The 22,728-nt window shown below is 34.3% G+C and overlaps 2 protein-coding genes across 3 annotated transcripts in view; one reads left to right on the forward strand and one right to left on the reverse strand.

Moving 5' to 3' along the window:
- The window catches only part of LOC125683539 (tRNA (cytosine(38)-C(5))-methyltransferase-like), a 35,628-nt gene that overhangs the window by 2,997 nt on the left and 9,903 nt on the right, over positions 1 to 22,728 (reverse strand). The window contains exons 1-8 of one of the 2 annotated variants that reach the window (XM_048924804.2): positions 19,631 to 19,799; positions 13,742 to 13,851; positions 12,744 to 12,892; positions 11,011 to 11,122; positions 10,776 to 10,883; positions 10,157 to 10,668; positions 6,909 to 6,966; positions 402 to 558 (exon numbers count right to left, since the gene is read on the reverse strand). In XM_048924804.2, the coding sequence (XP_048780761.1) occupies positions 402 to 558; positions 6,909 to 6,966; positions 10,157 to 10,668; positions 10,776 to 10,883; positions 11,011 to 11,122; positions 12,744 to 12,892; positions 13,742 to 13,851; positions 19,631 to 19,685 (1,261 nt within the window). In that variant the 5' untranslated portion in view covers positions 19,686 to 19,799. Of the gene's footprint in view, positions 1 to 401; positions 559 to 6,908; positions 6,967 to 10,156; positions 10,669 to 10,775; positions 10,884 to 11,010; positions 11,123 to 12,743; positions 12,893 to 13,741; positions 13,852 to 19,630; positions 19,800 to 22,728 lie in introns of those variants that run through there. The other variant, XM_048924805.2, reaches the window with a different exon arrangement.
- On the forward strand, positions 21,027 to 21,702 carry LOC125683542 (uncharacterized). The gene is made up of 2 exons (XM_048924807.2): positions 21,027 to 21,412; positions 21,508 to 21,702. Exons 1-2 carry the CDS (start codon positions 21,187 to 21,189, stop codon positions 21,648 to 21,650), a joined length of 369 nt encoding a protein of 122 aa, XP_048780764.2. The 5' UTR covers positions 21,027 to 21,186; the 3' UTR covers positions 21,651 to 21,702.

Below are 22,728 nucleotides of genomic sequence, written 5' to 3' on the forward strand. Positions count from 1 at the left end.
GTCACGTGACTCGTTCGCTCAAATTCAGTTAACTACAATTGCGTGCTTCTGTTATCGAATTTTGGAGAAGATATCACTCTTTTAATCGATATTAGTAAGTACAGGAAGCATCGTTTTATTGAAAAATTATGAGTTTAACATTAAATTCTGCTCGCAAGTATTTAGAATCGGCCCGAGAATGCCGCCTCCAGCTGGAGGCGGCGAATTTCCAGTTTACGTAATGGCGCCGGTTCTGACGTTTTCCTGGCACGGTAAATATCAAAATCATAAAAAAGCCAGGAAAACGTCAGCTATTTCGGACTAAGTCACGTGCTGTTCTATTTTTCCTCGGTTGTTGGATCTCAGCCAATAGAAAAGCACGGATTTATTCAGTCATATAATTAACGTAATTATTAACTTACGATAAGTGGATGGAAAGCACAAAAAGTTGGCTATCTCTCTTGGAGTGAAATACCGCAGTTTTAACCTCAACAACACCTGGTAATCTTCATCTGACCAGTTATCTCTGTTCTTTAGTTCTAAAGTCCTGATCTTCAATTCGCTTGCCTCCTCCATATCCTTATATATAGAACATATTACACAAATCAAACCTTACAATATTTTTTTCTTGTCGGAAAGTCATGGTTAGTAATGTTCATGGAGTACAATGTTGTAAAAACTGATATAAAATATTTTGCTCTACATTTTAATTAAAATGAAAGCAATTGTAATAACTTGTTTAAAGGGAATCTTCAAATTTAGCTACGGAGGCTGACCTTGAATTTTGATTTGATCTTCCCCTATGCATGCACATCCTTAACAAAGTTTTCCAGTCATTACATAGTGTAACAGCAATATAAAATGATGACTTGCTAAGACATTTAGACATGCTGATTGAATCTGGTGCTGCCAAATTCTCCAGCCCCATCCCCTCTATGTAAGACTCCCATCATTCTAACTCTATGTGAGACTCCATCATTATAACTCTATGTGAGACTCCATCATTATAACTCTATGTGAGACTCCATAACTCTAACTCTATGTAAGACTCCATCATTATAACTCTATGTAAGACTCCATCATTATAACTCTATGTGACATTCCATCATTATAACTCTATGTGAGACTCCATCATTATAACTCTATGTGAGACGCCATCATTATAACACTATGTGAGACTCCATCATTATAACCCTATGTGAGACTCCATCATTATAACCCTATGTGACATTCCATCATTATAACTCTATGTGACATTCCATCATTATAACTATATGCAAGACTCCATCATTATAACTCTATGTGAGACTCCATCATTATAACACTATGTGAGACTCCATCATCCTAACTCTATGTGACACTCCATCATTATAACTCTATGTGAGACTCCATCATTATAACACTATGTAAGACTCCATCATTCTAACCCTATGTGACACTCCATCATTATAACTCTATATGTGAGACTCCATCATTATAACACTTTGTGAGACTCCATCATTCTAACTCTATGTGACACTCCATCATTATAACTCTATATGTAAGACTCCATCATTATAACTCTATGTGAGACTCCATCATTATAACTCTATGTGAGATTCCATCATTATAACACTATGTAAGACTCCATCATTATAACTCTATGTGACACTCCATCATTATAACTCTATATGTAAGACTCCATCATTATAACTCTATGTGAGACTCCATCATTATAACTCTATGTGAGATTCCATCATTATAACACTATGTAAGACTCCATCATTATAACTCTATGTGACACTCCATCATTATAACTCTATGTAAGACTCCATCATTATAACTCTATGTAAGACTCCATCATTATAACTCTATGTGAGACTCCATCATTATAACTCTATGTGAGACTCCATCATTTTAACTCTATGTGACATTCCATCATTATAACTCAATGTGAGACTCCATCATTCTAACTCTATGTGAGACTCCATCATTCTAACTCTATGTGAGACTCCATCATTATAACTCTATGTAAGACTCCATCATTCTAACTCTATGTGAGACTCCATCATTATAACTCTGTGAGACTCCATCATTATAACTCTATGTGAGACTCCATCATTCTAACTCTATGTGAAACTCCATCATTATAACTCTATGTGAGACTCCATCATTCTAACTCTATGTGAGACTCCATCATTATAACTCTGTGAGACTCCATCATTATAACTCTATGTGAGACTCCATCATTATAACTCTATGTGAGATTCCATCATTATAACTCTATGTAAGACTCCATCATTATAACACTATGTAAGACTCCATCATTCTAACTCTATGTGAGACTCCATCATTCTAACTCTATGTGAGACTCCATCATTATAACTCTATGTGAGACTCCATCATTATAACTCTATGTGACATTCCATCATTATAACTCAATGTGAGACTCCATCATTCTAACTCTATGTGAGACTCCATCATTATAACTCTATGTGAGACTCCATCATTATAACTCTATGTAAGACTCCATCATTATAACTCTATGTGAGTCCCTCGTTATAACGCTATATGAGATTCCCTCGTTATAACGCTATGTGAGACTCCATCATTATAGCAAGCGTTGGATCGTACTGCGAGCTCTAAAGGCCCTTTTATACTGAGCGCGAACACGAACGCGACCACTGCGAGTTTTCATGCGACTTTCCGCGCGAATCATTGTTCGTATTGAAAGCAGTGATACTAGTGGAAATTCGCAGATGACACGAGGTCATTTATGTTTTGGCCATGGCGAGCTACATATCTTCGGCTTTTATCATAAATAATTGGATGTTCCTCGATTAAGAGAATGAGTTGTTCTGTTCTGTCACCTGGCATGATGAAGCCTGAATTGTCACAAACAAGTATGACTTTTGACCTCACATTCTGATTGGCTAATGAAAATTGTTCGCGCGGTCTTTTCCCAAAAAATTCGCTCTGGAGGCTATCTCCGCGGTGTTCCGTGTGAACATGAATTCGGCCGCGTTCGCCGTCAGTATAAACAACATCATTCAAAATGAAGTTAAGCAATCCAATGCGAACGACGCGTTCGCGGTCGTGTTCGCTGTCGCGTTCGCGCTCAGTATAAAAGGGCCTTAATGACTAGAGCGTGGGAAATAATCCGAGCTAAATCTCAACCTCTAACATAGAAAATATTTTGACGCCAATCCCAGAAGTCCCTTGTCAAAAATGGCTGAGATTTCGCAAAGTCACACCTTGGAATATGATTGTGAATTTACGTGGATTATCATCCTAATCTTGTGGCCTCCTAGCTCCAAAATTTAGTGCACCATTAGGCGAAATGTTTAACGAAGTGCAATGTTTCTGAAAGGCAGGCTAAGATGATGTGTGACGTCATGTCTACGTTTTGACGTACGTCACAATAAGACAGGCAGTGGCGGATCTAAATACGTACCTGTTTAAAAATGTCATACTACCGGGACGTAATCGATTAAAATACTAAATTCTCAATAGGAATTTATTATTCTAACAAGAAAAAAGGGAGACTGACTTCTTAAAAATTGTTAGAATATGTGAGGGATCACAGGTACTGAATTAGTGCTATTTTAAAAATTACAAAAAGTCGATAGAATTCGGTCGGATTGATAACATTTTAAATTTTTGGGTTTTTTTTTTCCCGCGACTAAAAATAATAAGTGCTTCAATCCATTTCCTTTTAATATGTCCAGTAATGCAAACCACGATGACACCCCCTTCCTCATGATAATCAACCATGCCACTTGCTATTAACGACTGAAAAATAATTAATTAATTCTAGTTTTGTGAATTAATCTTAATTAATGTATCCTCACAACAACAGCATTCCAGGAGAGGGGCTGAAATCAATTATGTTGCAATTTTATTCAATGATTATATATGAATGCTGAAATATTTCATCATTGTGTTACAACTAGGATTATGTACAATATTATAAAAATGTTCAAATTTTCTCTTTTGGAACATAAAATTGCTACAAGGGGATTATCATATGAATTTCATTTTTTTTAATTAGATAGGTTCGCTGGGTGGGGGGTGGGTGGGGGGCATATACATGCCCGATCCAATAGTTGAATTTATCGATTTATTTTTAAATTTTCATTATATATTGAAATGCGTTTTGTGTTCAAAGTGTGCTGTTTAAACATAGTTTTACAAACTTGAAAAGTTTGGGCATCTTTATCTTACAATTAGTATCTTGAAAAGATTGAGAGTAGAAAAAAGGAAAGTAGAGGCTGAGAACATACAGTTCAGAAGAAGTCGTGCATCAAAGGTTAAGCAAGTCACAGTGAAGGCAGCAGAAATAAAATGTATATATAGCATAAAAATATTTAAATCACATTCATGCATACATGTTTTAATGATTTTTAATATAAAACCCTTGGAGAAACTTCATGTAATGAGTATTTGGCAAATAGATATTATTTAAATTGAACCTGATCAAAGCATGAACATTACAAAATATGTACATACATGAAGCTGCGCTCGTTCAAACGGTAGCACAGTCAATATATTAAACCTATGTGAGACTACATCATTATAACTCTATGTGAGACTCCATCATTATAACTCTATATGAGACTCCATCATTATAACTCTATGTGAGACTCCATTATTATAACGCTATGTGAGACTCCATCATTATAACTCTATGTGACACTCCATCATTCTAACTCTATGTGAGACTCCATCATTATAACTCTATGTGAGACTCCATTATTATAACACTAAGTAAGACTCCATCATTATAACTCTATGTGAGACTCCATCATTATAACTCTATGTGAGACTCCATCATTATAACTCTATGTGAGACTCCATCATTATAACTCTATGTGAATATACATTATTATAACTCTATGTAAGACTCCATCATTATAACTCTATGTGAGACTCCATCATTATAACTCTATGTGAGACTCCATCATTATAACTCTATGTAAGACTCCATCATTATAACTCTTATGTGAGACTCCATCATTATAACTCTATGTGAGACTCCATCATTATAACACTATGTGACATTCCATCATTATAACTCTATGTGAGACTCCATCATTATAACTCTATGTGAGACTCCATCATTATAACGCTATGTGAGACTCCATCATTATAACTCTATGTGAGACTCCATCATTATAACTCTATGTGAGACTCCATCATTATAACTCTATGTGAGACTCCATTATTATAACTCTATGTAAGACTCCATCATTATAACTCTATGTGACATTCCATCATTATAACTCTATGTGAGACTCCATCATTCTAACTCTATGCGACACTCCATCATTATAACTCTATATGTAAGACTCCATCATTATAACTCTATGTGAGACTCCATCATTATAACACTATGTGAGACTCCATCATTATAACTCTATGTGAGACTCCATCATTATAACTCTATGTGAATATACATTATTATAACTCTATGTAAGACTCCATCATTATAACTCTATGCGAGACTTCATCATTATAACACTATGTGAGACTACATTATTATAACACTAAGTAAGACTCCATCATTATAACTCTATGTGAGACTCAATCATTATAACTCTATGTGAGACTCCATCATTATAACTCTATGCGAGACTCCATCATTATAACACTATGTGAGACTCCATCATTATAACTCTATGTGAGACTCCATCATTATAACTTTATGTGACATTCCATCATTATAACTCTATGCAAGACTCCATCATTATAACTCTATGTGAGAGTCCATCATTATAACTCTATGTGAGACTCCATCATTTTAATTCTATGTGACACTCCATCATTATAACTCTATATGTAAGACTCCATCATTATAACTCTATGTGAGACTCCATCATTATAACACTATGTGAGACTCCATCATTCTAACTCTATGTGACACTCCATCATTATAACTCTATATGTAAGACTCCATCATTATAACTCTATGTGAGACTCCATCATTATAACTCTATGTGAGACTCCATCATTCTAACTCTATGTGACACTCCATCATTATAACTCTATGTGAGATTCCATCATTATAACTCTATGTAAGACTCCATCATTATAACTCTATGTGAAACTCCATCATTCTAACTCTATGTGAGACTCCATCATTATAACTCTATGTGAGACTCCATCATTATAACACTATGTGAGACTCCATCATTATAACTCTATGTGACATTCCATCATTATAACTCTATGTGAGACTCCATCATTATAACTCTATGTAAGACTCCATCATTATAACTCTATGTGAGACTCCATCTTTCTAACTCTATGTGAGACTCCATCATTATAACTCTATGTGAAACTCCATCATTATAACACTATGTAAGACTCCATCATTATAACTCTATGTAAGACTTCATTATTATAACTCTATGTAAGACTCCATCATTATAACTCTATGTGAGACTCCATAACTCTAACTCTATGTGAGACTTCATCATTCTAACTCTATGTGAGACATCATCATTATAACTCTATGTGAGACTCCATCATTCTAACTCTATGTGAGACTCCATCATTCTAACTCTATGTGAGACTCCATCATTATAAGTCTATGTGAGACTCCATCATTATAAGTCTATGTGAGACTCCATCATTATAAGTCTATGTGAGACATCATCATTCTAACTCTATGTGAGATTCCATCTTCCCCCATCCTATGTAAATCAAGCCTCTTAACAAAATAAACATTTGTCTGCAAATTGTCAATTTGTCATGATGCAGCCTAAAAGATATTCATACATTTTTTTTATAATTGGCAAATCTATTGTAGTATTTTCATCTTCATGTATATCATTGTACAGTGTATCAGAATATGAAAATGTAGAATCCATAACACTATCATTATTTCTCTAATTCACCACCATTTGCAACACATAAATCAAATGTAAATTTATATTTAATACACTTACAGATATTTTTTCAGACATTTGGAAAATGGATCCTGCCCCTTCCATAAAATGGCCATATCTAACGTAAAATACACAAATACAAATGATGAAAAAGCACATGAATTAAACTTTTAGTTAATGACAAATAAGATAATGAATTCAGAAAAATCATCATTAACAATGATGCATGCTGCAATAAATATGTGTAGTAAAATTATCCCAGGCATTCTAAATAAGGTCCAATACATTTCCATAACTCAAGTTTTCCTTTCACATCTTTTTATCCCATTTTTTTAAAACTGCTTTCACCAAAATTTTCCAATTTCATTGATATCCAAGTAATACTTTCCTTGGTTTCCACAGCCCATTTATAGTAACCATAACTTCTTCAAGAAAAATGAATTTGTACCCACCTACCTGCCCAGACTTACAAGAGGACAAAAATAAATTCAAAGATGGTCTACACAATAGCATATAAAAACACTATCAAAATTGTGTAAATTTATCTATTCCAGTGAATGAATTAGATTCATTAGATGAATCAATTTAACACAAATGCCCTCGCTGACATTCAAGTGTGAAAATATTTGAAAGTCCAAGGATAAGAAAATAACAATATACATTAGGTGAAAATGACACAAAAATGATCCAGTATTCACAATATGTATCTTGAGATCTTTTTTTATTAACATGAAGGAATCAAAGTACCATGGGGTGTTGTCTTCTAGGAAATCCATTACAAAAATATACCATCAAATTGGTGCTATTGTTTTCTTTAATCAGTTTTAATCAGTTGTAAAGAAAATTACACTTGTTTTTAAGGACATAGAAGTGCAAGGTGGCTCCAATGATGAATTTTTGATATACTAGTTATCTAATTACTACAGAAAGTGAAACTTGATCTGTAAGTTCTCAAAAAATTGTTTCCTGTCTAATTCTTAACAAAGTTACATGTATATGTCATATGCCTACCTAAAATCGTGTCATGCAGATGTAATTCTAGTGTTAAATCTAAAACAAACTAGCATGGCGTCGCACCATGTCCTTTTTGGCTGGCACCATGCCCTTTTTAATTGCATCATGCCCTTTTTAATTGCATCATGCCCTTTTTTTTCTATAAATTTTTTTTATAATATTTGTTAATACATGTATAAACAATTGTTCTTTATTTCACAAGGTTGATTGAAAATTTTAAAATCAAGGCAGCAGGTATTAACTTTTAAAGAGGCTAAATGATTATTCTATTACTTTCATAGTATGATACAATGAAAGTGCCCCGAAATTGTATTGCAGTGACGAAAAGTGCCCTTTTGAACATATGATATGTGTGCCCTCTCTAGATCCTACATTTAACACTAAACTCGATTTTAAAAATATTGTCATTTAGTCTTTAAAGGAACTGATTCACGATTTTTGAAAAACATATTTTGCATTTTTTATGTTACATAAAAAAATATAACTCATTCAATGTTGACAGCCAAAGTTTTGACCGTCTGAATGCAAGAATAAAAGCAATATTTTAGCCTTAAATCTGTGTTATGTGAACAAAGACTCGAGTCTTTTTATGTATACAAACAAACCAGTGAAATATTAATTTTGTAATATAAATCTCAATTTTGCATAGTCACAGATTTTAACGTTTAGATGACACATTCTACCCAAAGAATGCTGGAAATGTGAAAGATATAATAAACTTAGATCGATATCCATTTCTTTTGAAAATTTTGTAAACAATAACATAGCGCAATCAGGCTTTCAAGTGACATTTTGAAAAAAAATAAGGGCCATTTTTAGGGCAAAATTATCAAAAGATAAGGGCCATTTTTAGGGCAAAATTATCAAATAATAAGGGCAATTTTTAAGGCAAAAATTACCAAAAACTAAGGGCCTTTTTTAGGATGTTTAAGGGCTTTTTAGACAAAAATAAGGGTTAAATTTACAAATCCATAGGAAAGAAAAAATGTTTTACTCACCATTGCAAGAGCAATAATACAAAAACTAATTACCCACTCAGAAGATCATACCAGTGGTCATCAACAGCCATATTCGGCATTCAGCACAAACCATGATATAATTCAGGTGGACTCCCATGGCTCACAATCAATGCTGAATATAGCTGATAACCATCAAGATGTCTTCTGAGATGTACATTTAATCAACATATTTATTTTCTGAAAGTATACTAAGACTAAATTTAATAAATTCCAACACTTAATTTATGTCAAATTTATTTAAACTTTCAAAATTTGAAAATGTAGGAATATCAACAAAAAATTAGGGCTTTTTTAGGATTCTAAAGCTCAAATAAGGAAAATAAGGGCTGTTGTAGAAAAATAAGGAAAATAAGGGCCCGCTTGAAAGCCTGCGCAATCTTTGTTTACAAAATAAATAACAAATTCTCTAAAGTGAGCTTCTGTGATAATGTATAATCTTAATTTTTATGCGAAACCTTTTAAACACATTTGACAGTAGGTTTTTATCATTGAAAGTGATTAACAAAATTTTGGAGAAAATCGTAAATCAGTCCCTTTAAAAACCTCTAAAATGTGCCGGTAGAGTAAAGTTTAAATGCATCAGAAATACAAGTCCAGTAAAAGTGAATAATTAGAAATTTTCAAAGGCTAAGGGCAATAACTTTAGTAAAAATTTGTGCCTTGATATGGAACTCTAACTTGATCTGTAAGTCAACAATAAAAAGAGACATAAAAATTATCCTCATAAGTACAGCAAAAAAAAAAGTCCAGAAAACAGGAAATGATTAAAAATAAAGTCTAAGATCAATAAATTTGATGAAAATGGGTGAAATGACACAAAACACAATCTCATTCTGTAAGTCATCAATATAAAGAGACATTCCAAATATTGGCTCATCATCTAGAGTCACAGCTAAAGAAGAATCTGGAAAACAGTCATTACACAGAAATTTTCAAAGTCCAATGGCGAGAATAGGTCAATTATAGGTCAAATATTGGTGAGAATAGGTCAATGGACATGAAACTCAAACTTGATCTACAAGTCAAAACAATCAGACTGAGTATAAAGACAGATCTGAACTATCAGCTCGTCATCAACAAGCTCAGCAAAAGAAAAATCTGGAAAGCTAACTAGAACAGAATGACAGAGTGACGGATGGAAAGGGGTAACACTATATGCTCTGTACATTTCATTGCCAGGACACAATAAAGGACAGAAATACATTTCCATAAATAAAAATTGCACATAGCTGTCCTTCTTTAAGCAGTGATGTTTGGCATGTAAATGATTTTTACCTTTTAGTAAAACAGGTTGTCTTTTGCAAACATGGAAACACAATGTCCATGACAATAAATCTCTTAAGATCTTTCTTGGTTAACATGAAGGAATCAAAGTACTGTGGGGTGTTGTCTTCTAGGAAATCCATTACAGGTCGACACTGACACTTGTCACAGTCTTCTGATAGCTGCCTCATGATGTCACCTGACGTCTGTAAACACCGCTCTCTGCAGATCGTGCATGTCATTGTAAATCTCCCTTGAGAATCATCCCGAGTATCGTTATTTTTCCTTTCTCTGTCATAATTCTTTCCCATTGTACCATCTTGTTCAGAATATGTATTCTGAGTGCAGTCTGTGGATTTTTCTACAGTTTGTGATGTATTTTCAGTTTTATGGTCTTGACCCAAGACATCAGGAACACTTCTATGTGATTTATTACAATTCTTGAGGAGTGTAGTTGGTTGGTGTGAACTGAATGTTGCTGGAACATATCTTAATGCACTGTCCACTGGCAATGAATTTAGAATCTTAAGGAAATTGAAGAAAAAAACCCAACATATATACACATACTTCAACAAAATGAAAATTCAACTTCAAAGGAAAACATTACACTCTGATAATGAAATATGCATACCTCTGATGAGTTCTCAAAGCAGAATTTCAGAGGAGCCTTTTTTGCTATGAGGTAATATCGTAGTCTAGAATTAGGAATGCCAAATTGGAGTGGAGTCAGCAGAAATTCCTATAATGGACACGACATGACATTGCATCAATATACGGAGAAGTAAATGAATAGGATGACACATACAGTGTACATGCATTACAGTTAGAATGTCATTTTTTTTGTATATATACTAAAAGGTACATACCTGATATGCAAAATTGCATTCCATTAATGTTTTGTGCAATTTCAGACAAGTTTCAGATTCTTCAAAGCCTTTCACATTTTCGACAAGGATGTATTTTGGACAATTGTTTAATCTAAATCAAGTCATGACACAAAATAAGTAAATGTAAACAAGAACATACATGTATATACTACACACATCACTAGATCAGAATTTACCATAATATGTTGCTTTTCTCTAATTACTATGTTATTTCTGTGAAGAGAAAAATATTGAGTGAAATAATCACAGGGACTAAGCCCTGTTTTATAGTAACAAATAATAATCATTTTACTTTTTCTTACAAGTAAATGTCACTTTCTGCAACTAAACAGCATTATACTTATTAATACTGTTTTCTTGTGGAAGTGAAATTGATAGCTCAATTATTAGCTTACCTTGGGAGTAAGGTTATTATGATTGGTATTACCTTGGGAGTAAGGTTAATATAATACGGAAGTTCCGAGTTCCCCAAGAGTTATTTCCCTTTGTCGAACTCTTCCGTAAATTATGACATAATATATGATGACAATGGGTACAGTTGCTAATTACTATCGTTGTATTATTTCTTAAAGGATGATATCCACAGTTTCTGAGACCATCCTATCTCAGGGAAAAGGCAACTTTAGTGAGTTTATGAGTATTGGATAACAAAATGGCTCAAACAAATATTGTTAATTGCCATCTTTCTTTGATAAAAGTGTCACTCATGTAGAAGAGGAAACGAATAATGATTCAATAGCCAATTTGATGATCTTATTCAAACAGATTATGCTTGATATGGCCAGAATATGCATACCAATGATTGATATAAACAAAAGTTACGCTTTTATTACATTAATCGTACGTAATCGTTATGTACAATGCCAGTCTACGATATAATGTATACATTGTGTACCCACCATACGTCATAAAATGTGTAAGAGTTTGACAAAGGGAAATAACTTTTGGGTAACTCGGAACTTGCGTATTGATATTACATTGCGAGTAAGGTTAATACATCTGACTTTACCTTGGGAATAAGATTATTATAATTGGTATTAACTTGGGAGTAATGTTAAGATAACTGACTCTACCTTGGGAATAAGGTTACTATAATTGGTATTAACTTGGGAGTAAGGTTAATATATCTGGTATTACATTGGGAGTAAGGTTAATATAACTGATATTACATTGGGAGTAAGGTTATCATAACTGATATTACAATGGGAGTAAGGTTAATATAATTGATATTACATTGGGAGTAAGGTTATTATAACTGATACTTCCTTGGGAGTAAGATTCATAAAATTGATATTACATTGGGAGTAAGGTTAATATAACTGATACTTCTTTGGGAGTAAGGTTATTATAAATGATGCTACCTTGGGAGTAAGGTCAATATAACTGATACTACATTGGGGTAAGGTTATTATAACTGGTATTACCTTGGGAGTAAGGTTAATATAACTGATAATACCTGGGAGTAAGGTTAATATTACTGATATTAATTTTGAAATAAGGTTAATATAACTGATATTAAATTGGGAGTAAGGTTAATATAACTTGTATTACCTTGGGAGTAAGGTTAATATAATTTATATTACCTTGAATAGTATGGTTATTATAACTGATAATACCTTGGGAGTAAGGTTAATATAACTGATAATACCTTGGGAGTAAGGTTAATATGACTGATACTACTTTGGGAGTAAGGTTATTATCACTGGCACTACCTTGGGAGTAGGGACAACAGATGCAGAAATGACTGAGTCCTGATATCTTCAGCATCCAGTTTCTTGCCAACTCTGGTGAATGGTTGACAAGGTGGGCTCATAACAATCATGTCTATCTTCATCCCATCAAGTTGTCTGGCCGTTAGTGACTGAATGAATTAATTATAATGTAAATCAGTATATGTACTAGTGTGTAAGTAGTTGGAATTAAATTTCCTTTCTGTATTTTCAAAGTCAGTGTGTAACTTTAACCTGAGTGTGTAACCTTAACCTGAGTGTGTAACCTTAACCTGAGTGTGTAACCTTAACCTGAGTGTGTAACATTAACCTGAGTGTGTAACATTAAACCGAGTGTGTAACCTTAACCTGAGTGTGTAACCTTAACCCGAGTGTGTAACCTTAACCTGAGTGTGTAACCTTAACCTGAGTGTGTAGCATTAACCTGAGTGTGTAACCTTAACCTGAGTGTGTAACCTTAACCTGAGTGTGTAACATTACGATATAGATAACTCTTGTTCTTATAGAAGGGAAGCCCTTAAAAAATTTATATCTACATTTACCAATGGTTTGTAGGCGATAAATCTTCTGTTTCAATGTATTTTATTCTTCATAAAACACTGATCATTTAACTTAACATAAAAACCTCTATATATCAAAGAGTCTGATACAAAATCTCCTTAAAATCACCTCCTCAATCTGCTTCTCTCTCATTTTTTTTTTACTGCACAATTATGCACAACCCGATCAAAAACAGCTCCTCAATCCAATCTGCTCCTCCTTTTTTTTTAATTGTCGATAAACAAAGCAATAAAATAAGGAGCAGATCGAAGAGCTGATTTTAATCAGCGACAATAGAGAAAATAAAAAGAGGAGCAGATTTTAATCAGATTGATACAAAATGCTCTGTGAATTAGCAGGATCAGCACATGTACTTTTTAAATCCTACGTTTTAACAATTCTTGAAATCAGTCCTGGAAAAAAAATATGAAATAACCTACCTCTATTCCGCAGTCCATCAGGTTGGTTTCTGGGAAATTGTGTTTGTAAATTTTGTTAGCTGTTGTATTAACATCGATGGCTGCCACTATCTCGTGTGCTATATCACTGTCTGTTAGTGGAAAAAGATAAGTTCAGTACTTTTGTACGATATCTTGAGGAAAAGGGCTGTTCAATGCAATATTAATGGTATATGCAATAAAACAGTAGTAACCCATGACCAGGTGATAATATATCATATAAACATTATATGGATATCAAATAATGGTATATATATATATATGTATGTATGCACATATCAGACCGGGTTTTGTGTCTCCGAATGTGAAGATATTTAAGGTGGGAGGAGTGTGATGGACAGTCAGGTTTGATTGCCTGTGGCTATATAGCTCAGTTGGTAGAGCACCTGACTAGAGATTCAGGGGGCCCGGGTTCAAATTAGGACTGAAACAATTCACTGATATATTGATACCGTTCAATATAAACACTCGATTCAATGTTCAATTCTTTGCCTCGATTTTCAGTTCACTACGTTTATTACAAACAGGTTCAGTACAAGTATAATACATCAGGCTCGGCCTGTACTTATTATTTTTACCTGCATGAGGGACAAAATAGCATCGAATAACGTTCAGATTGTTGTTTACCTTGAGTCTTACGAAAATAATAATGAACTTTATCAGTTTAAACTACAGAGCCAACAGGCATCTTACCGCTTGGCAATTTGAAAACATTTTGCCTTTAAAATTATGATTGAGAATCTTGGTAATTAAAGTTTTCTTCAATGTTATAACTGGTTTCTTCTGTAAATTGTATCGTATTGAAAATATTGAATCGTGGCATAAGTATTGCAATATGTATCGTATCGTGAAGGGGGCGTATCATTTCAGCCCTAGTTCAAATCCCAGTATTGTCCGTTGCATTTTCTCCCTTCCTGTTACATTTGGTGCCATCGACCACCCCTGCACTGCTGGTTGTCCTGCCAGGGGCGAAAAGAATCTACAGCGTGTCTTCGAGTGCAAAGAAAAATTAAAGGAGGGAGGAATGTAGTAGTTAGGGCTATACGGACTGTGAACATCAGTCTGGATAGCTCAGTGGCTAGAGTATCTGACGGGTAACGCAAGAGTCCCAGGTTGGATTCCCAGTATAGCCATAGATTTTCTCCTCTCCTATACTACAGTTGGTGTGGTATAGATTTTCTCCTCTCCTATACTATAGTTGGTGTGGTATAGATTTTCTCCTCTCCTATACTACAGTTGGTGTGGTATAGATTTTCTCCTCTCCTATACTACAGTTGATGTGGTATAGATTTTCTCCTCTCCTATACTACAGTTGATGTGGTATAGATTTTCTCCTCTCCTATACTATAGTTGGTGTGGTATAGATTTTCTCCTCTCCTATACTACAGTTGGTGTGGTATAGATTTTCTCCTCTCCTATACTACAGTTGATGTGGTATAGATTTTCTCCTCTCCTATACTACAGTTGGTGTGGTATAGATTTTCTCCTCTCCTATACTACAGTTGGTGTGGTATAGATTTTCTCTTCTCCTATACTACAGTTGGTGTGGTATAGATTTTCTCCTCTCCTATACTATAGTTGGTGTGGTATAGTGGTATAGATTTTCTCCTCTCCTATACTACAGTTGGTGTGGTATAGATTTTCTCCTCTCCTATACTATAGTTGGTGTGGTATAGATTTTCTCCTCTCCTATACTACAGTTGGTGTGGTATAGATTTTCTCCTCTCCTATACTACAGTTGGTGTGGTATAGATTTTCTCCTCTCCTATACTACAGTTGGTGTGGTATAGATTTTCTCCTCTCCTATACTACAGTTGATGTGGTATAGATTTTCTCCTCTCCTATACTACAGTTGATGTGGTATAGATTTTCTCCTCTCCTATACTACAGTTGGTGTGGTATAGATTTTCTCCCCTCCTATACTACAGTTGGTGTGGTATAGATTTTCTCCTCTCCTATACTACAGTTGGTGTGGTTTGCCTCACCTACACTACAGTTGGTGTGGTTCGCCTCTCCTATACTACAGTTGATGTGGTATAGATTTTCTCCTCTCCTATACTATAGTTGGTGTGGTATAGTGGTATAGATTTTCTCCTCTCCTATACTACAGTTGGTGTGGTATAGATTTTCTCCTCTCCTATACTACAGTTGATGTGGTATAGATTTTCTCTTCTCCTATACTACAGTTGGTGTGGTATAGATTTTCTCCTCTCCAATACTACAGTTGGTGTGGTTCGCCTCACCTACACTATAGGTTGTTTGGGTCTGAACCCTGGTCTAGCTGGTCTGTTGCATTTTCTCCTTTCCTGTTACATTTGGTGCCATTGACTACCCCTGGAGTTGCAGGTGAAAGTCCTGCCAGGGGCAAAATGAATCTAGGTTGTGTGCCTTCCAATGTGAACATTTAAGGATGTAGGAATAAAGCAGTCAGCCAGGTTTGATCGCCAGTGGTCAGATAACTTACAGGGTTGTCACTAATGCAAGAATCTGTGTCCTACACGTAGAAAATTCATTTCGGACGCAAGTTTGTATGATATGGTGAGTCCCACAGATGCGTCACTGACTCCGAGTAAAAATCATAAATTTACTTAGAAGCCCTGATATTGTGTATTAATTAAAACTCGTAGTAAGAAAAAATCTAGGTAAAATGCTACACTCTAGTGAACCGAAATCATACCACCGAGTTCAGTGTCCCAATATGACTTGTTTGTTTAGCGTCAGCCAATTAGGTGCAAATTAGAATTATGATAATCAAAAGATAATTAGATAAAATGCAAAATGAACATTTTGCCACTGGGAGTTCTTTATTTATTTATTTGTTTTATAAATCGGGATCTATATCTAAATAAGCCATTTTTATTGGAATCGAAAGTAGCATAGTTTGTAAACTTTGGTAGGTTTTACAGATCGTCAGCAAACAAAACTAGCATGCATCTTTTTTATCACAATAATAATTTGATTAAAATACTGTTTAATATTGAATAGGGTTGTTGTGATGATAGAAGATTCAGGGAAATATTGGCGTGGACAATTAGTCGTCCGATGCCAAGTTGCGAATGATTAAAAATAAATCTTAAAATTGATATATTTTGTACTGCTTCCATTTTAATTGTCTTATATAAAAAGACTCATTAAATATTCATGGGACTCATCAAATTTTCATGGGACTCGTCAAATTTTCATGGGACCAGCAGTTTTTTTCTACCCACTGGTACTGGTACCCATTCAATTGGGAAAAATAAAGTCAAAATCTAACAAATTGGGAATTTTCTACCGATGTATCGGCAAATGATTTCAACTAAAAGAAAAAAAAGAAAGAACAGTAGACATCAGGAACTGTCACAGGCTCGTTCTAGTAGCTCTACAACACGCGCACTGCCATGTTCTATACATTTCGATTTAATACAGGAAATGAACATTTTAGTTAACTCGTACGTTTCAGACTAAGTAAATTATGATGCCAGGAGTCAATTTTCGGCAAGTGAATTGGGAATTTTTAGTCTCAAAATTGGGAAAAATCAACAATTTTTGGCATTGGGAATGGTACCGTTTATTGGTACCAGTTATATAAGGGGAAGGGGGGGGGGTGGGTGCTGAAGGACTCAAGCTGCTTATAAACCATGAATCTGGACTCCCCTTCAATAATTTCTAGTGACAACCCTGAGCTCAGTTAGAAGAGCATGCACCTGATTAGAGTCATGATTCACAGATTAAAGGAACACAGGTTCGGATCCTGGTCTGGTTCAATGCATTTTTTTCCCCTTCCTGTTACAATGTAAACTTTTACATCAGTTTCTAATGGGTAAAAACTAAAATTCGAAATAGTTAGGTTTTACTTTATATGATTAATGGTGAAGTGGTATTAGGCTTTGTCAAAAATTTTCATTAGAGTCCAGGAAATGCATATAGTGCAGAGCTCCAGATAATTTTTTACCACAAAGAGTATTTACCCCCTGATTTTCAAATCAATGAGTATTTTGCTTTTCAGAAAAATTTAAAAGTGTATTTTGTTAATTAACGGATTATCTTTGCTCTATTGCACAGAAGATGTCACCAGATAAATGATACTTTTTCTGTTAAACTTTAACTTAAAGTTGATACTAAATTGCCGCTCCAGCTATTTACAAGGAAAATCCTTTGTAGTTCTTTTTATTAAAACTATTCATTGTCATTGCCAGGGAATTTGATATTTATCATTGATGCATTAAATTTGAATATGTCAAACACTCAGTCACATGATTATGATCCAATTCTGTATATCATTCGTCCACGATTGATAATACAAGTTTTTTTTTCTGTACTTTCGACCGCACAATAACTCTTTAAGAAAGAAAGTATAACAAGTAGGCCTATGTAATAGTGTTTTGAGTTAATTAACTCTTCCAATTTTTCAAAATTGTGATTGTCATCAAAACGTATTTCATAGCGCTAAATATCATGTATGATCAAGCCCTGGGCTAACCTCAATTCACATGAATAGATAATTCATATCTATATCATACTACATGTATCACAAATGGAATGAGAGTACCAAACCCCCGTATGCGTAACCCGGACGGAGTTTACCCAAGATTGAGCGGAGGTATAAATGTCTAGGTGTTGCGTGATTGGCTAATATCAAGAGTGAAATTATTTGGAATTGAAAGAAATATTATAGAGGTTCAAATTAATTGTCAGGATGAAAAATTATCGCACAAAATCGAGAAATGACTGAGGAAATTACCATGGAAGGGGTGTGCTTAAAATGAAGTGTGTAATTTACTGCAGATTGCTATGTGTTGTAAAAAAGTACAAATATGGCCTATAAAAGGCACGGGACCCTATATATTTTTTGTCATTTTTTATCAACACTTGGAATGAACTTTGAAATGTTTGTGGTCATTTGTTTAAAATCGATATAGTTAATTAGTGAGAGGGCCAAAGGTTAACATTGAGGTCTATGGGAAATGAATTGGTACTCTTTTCCCTATAACGTGGTCAGGACTAATTAATACGCATTACTTTGGGAGTGTGAAGCGTATTTACATTCGCTAATGCGTAATTGTACGCATGATTTTCAACTTAAATGCGTATTTGGTAAAATTTAATGAGTAATTACGCTGATACGCACCTTATCTAGAGCTCTGATAGTGAATAAAGTCATTTGAACAATATTGCAATTATTAGCGAGCGCAGCTCTCCGCGCTGGCTCATACTGCGAGCTCTAATGACTAGAGCGCGGGAAATAATCCGAACTAAATCTCAACCTCTAACAAGAATTTTTTTTGACGCCAATCCCAGAAGTCCCTCGTACAAAATGGCGGATGGTTCGATTCGTAAAATAATAATTTAAAAAATCTTTGAAGTATTACAAACCTTTCTTATTTGAAAGGAAAGGATGACAATCATATTTTCCCCCTTTCTTTTTCTTTTTAAAATATTGTCTAAAGAAATGTAAACAGTCACGTCACAACTACCAGGCTACGTCACAACACACTCGTTGCATTTCCCGCTAAACTGGTTCCTACATTGGCGAGAAGAGCAAGACAGTAATTCTACGTATTGACAGTGAATCAGATCAGTTTTCCTTGTTTTCAATATAAATTTTTTGAAAATGTATTCAGATATGCTGCGCTCGCCCCAACGGTCACACCGTAATCATATTAACTTTTAAAATGCCGTATACTCAATACTCATATTTATCAATATTTTTGTATAATGTTATACATCTTAATCGCACTATATTACGACATTCAATCAATCAAATTGAAATATTGCAATATACAGCTGATACAGTCACTTCACCAAGTCTACTGGTCTAAGCTGTCTAAAGAAAAATATCAATATCTGTCATTAGTAATTACAATCTTTTTATAATTACAATCTTTTTACCTCTTAAAGCACAATGCATTCCACCTATTCCACTGTATAATTCCAAAACCCTCATGTTAACAACGTAACCGTTAGGACATAAATCTTAAATGAAAGAGCAAACTAAACGGTAAACCGTTGTTGTGCTCGTGTTCTACTTTCGTTTTCTAATTTCCTGTTCATCGAACCCGACTAATATCTAATGTTGAAACAATAATATACAAAGTATTGTATCTTATTTTTGAGACAGAGACACTGTAATGGTACAATGTTAAAAGCCTCAACCGTGCGTATTGTTTCCTGCACTGTATATTGCAGGTTATAAGGGGTGGACCAGTACCTCTCTGGTTAGTCCGAAATATCTGACGTTTTCCTGGCTTTTTTATGATTTTGATATTTACCGTGCCAGAAAGGGTAATTATCAAAATCATAAAAAAGCCAGGAAAACGTTAGATATTTCGGACTACTCTCTGGTCTGCCCAAATATTTTTTTCAGAGAGATACAGTTCTGCAGCACTTGTTTACTAAGTTTGATCATCGTCTTATTTCGGCAAACTTGTATCTCAGATTGTCCTAACAGACGGACGGACAGTTAGGCGCGCACTGAACCATTCCACAATACGATTCATCCATAGAAAGTTGCCTGTTCTGATTTCTTGAACTACTTTATTGGGGGAACTAATTAATTTTTTTCCAAAAACCCTTAAAATTTGCGTCATTTTGTTAATTTCACCTTATAAAACAATGATAGAAAATAGTACAAATGACTGAATAGGAGACATATTTCAATCCCTATAAAATCTGTAAAATCCAGGAGCTTCCGGGACTTCCCCCAGATCTCCTGCCTCATAAAGTGGCGCACCCCGTAAACGCAATTCCTGGATCCGCCCCTGACAATATGTCATGCAAGATAATAATTAACAGGTAAAATGTACAATGGTTAAACGAATCTACAAGTTTCTTGTATAAAGTTATAAACAGCTGAAAAGATATTTATATTAGTTTGCAGAGGCAAATTAACATCATTATTGAAGCATATTCAAGAGTAGGTCTAATAAATGCTATGTACAGTTTTGACAGATGTTTTCTAACAATTTTGAACTTAAGCCTTTTTAAAAGCCCTATTATATATATATATATATATATATATATATATATATATATATATGTATGTATGTATGTATGTATGTATGTATGTATGTATGTATGTATATGAGATATTTCTTGTAACGGAGAATGGAACAGATGACGAGAGTTGTAACTCAAAAATATACACTATGTAATTAACTTTCAATGTCCTAACCATCTGAGTCATGTGAGTGTATAAAATGAGTAATGTTGTTTTTCAGTTTGAATCATTAAGTGACTCGTATATGAAGGTAAATAGACTGAATATGCCCAAGGTTGGGGATAAAACTTCGTGTCGACCATTGACCGTTACGAAATACGCCATTCCAAATAATCGTCACTGAAAACAAAAATAGATCGTCTTACGTCATAATCAACATTTGATTGTGACGTAACAATAGTCTATAAAGTCTTCTCTGTTGCGAGTTGGAAACACAACAAGAGCGATTATGGGCATTATTCAAAGTTGCTTCTCTAAAAACAACAAAGTGGGCGCCTTGGAATCGGAGGAAATAGAATCATACCAATTAGTGCGTCAGCCTGTGGTGACGGATGAATTGTTAGAAGCTAAAGGAGGAATGGCCTTCAGCGTGACATTTGGAGCCTCCGAAAAATCCAAGATTCCATCAATTCGTATGGTGAATGGCCAAAAGGAGGACTTTGAAACATGGCGAGGTATTTCATTCTTTTGAAAGAGTATGGAGATTTTATAAGGATACTTTATGTTTATGTCAGTTTATTTGAAATTTGATTTATTTTTCAAAATTTAGTAACCCAAGAGAAAATGCAAGTAAACAAGCAGAAGCGGGCACAAGACAACAGAGAGAAGGAAAGAATAAAAAAGCAAATTGAAACAGCGCAGAAAGAGATGGAGAGATTTGAGAAATACGTGAATTTAAAGGATGAGCAGTAGAAAGAGATTTTAATGCACTGTATATAATTAGTAAAATTTTCATGAAACGTATTTTTTATCATACCATGATGTTTTTAAAAAAAATCATATATTTCATAGTTTACAAATAAAAAGCAAAACGTACTTCGGTGTTTTTCCTTTCATTATTGATGCATTAAATACACATGTACCTAAAGAATTTTCGAACATAGAACAAATATCCATGTGTTTTTCATCGTAATCACATTTCTTTCTAATGCAACAAACATGAAAATTAATCAGCTGTCTCATATTTTCGTCTACTACATGTAAATGTGTATTAAATTTTTTATAACTGTAAATGTTTTACTAGTTTGTAAAATATTCAAAGTACATATACATGTAAATCTCAGAATTTAAGAAAAAGACCATCCTCACGAAACATAGATACCACTACGCCATTTGAAAATGTAAATGAAACATGCTTTGACACAACCCCTCATTTTCTATATCAAAATTTCAACCAAACACATTTGTACTTTTCGATATGAGGAACATATGGAAGTACAAGTAGATCATTACAGAAATATGCAATACTACAAATGTAAAAAGAAAGGTCATAAAGCAAATACATGCCCTACTACTAAGTCCAAAAATCCTCAACAACACCCTTCTACCAAAACTTCAAAACCAGTTCATTTTGTGACTACAGACACTGGTAAAGGGAAGATACAGTGTTGGCGGTGCCACAGGTTTGGCCAGGTGCAAGCTAATTGTCGGGATAGGATTGGTTGAAGGCGTTGAGGAAATGACAAAAAGTATCAAACAAGAGAAAGAGCCCCAGATCGTTGGTCTGAACCAAATGAGTCCGAAACAAAGCAAAACTTCCGGAGTAGATCTAATCAGGAAAACTAGGACAGTCCTCCTATAAGAAGCCGTTAGGAGAACCTAAGAATAGACTTATTTATGAAATCAATTTTACAAATAATCCTAGTTCTTGCATTTTGAAGATAGGAACAAATCATTTTAGGGCTTTAAAAGATACCGAAGCTGCTGTATCCTTGATTAGTAAGATGTTTGGTAGTCTCCCCTCCTTGATTAGTAAGATATTTGGTAGTCT

Source organism: Ostrea edulis, chromosome 6 (assembly GCF_947568905.1).
Source record: "Ostrea edulis chromosome 6, xbOstEdul1.1, whole genome shotgun sequence".
Taxonomy (NCBI): domain Eukaryota; kingdom Metazoa; phylum Mollusca; class Bivalvia; order Ostreida; family Ostreidae; genus Ostrea; species Ostrea edulis.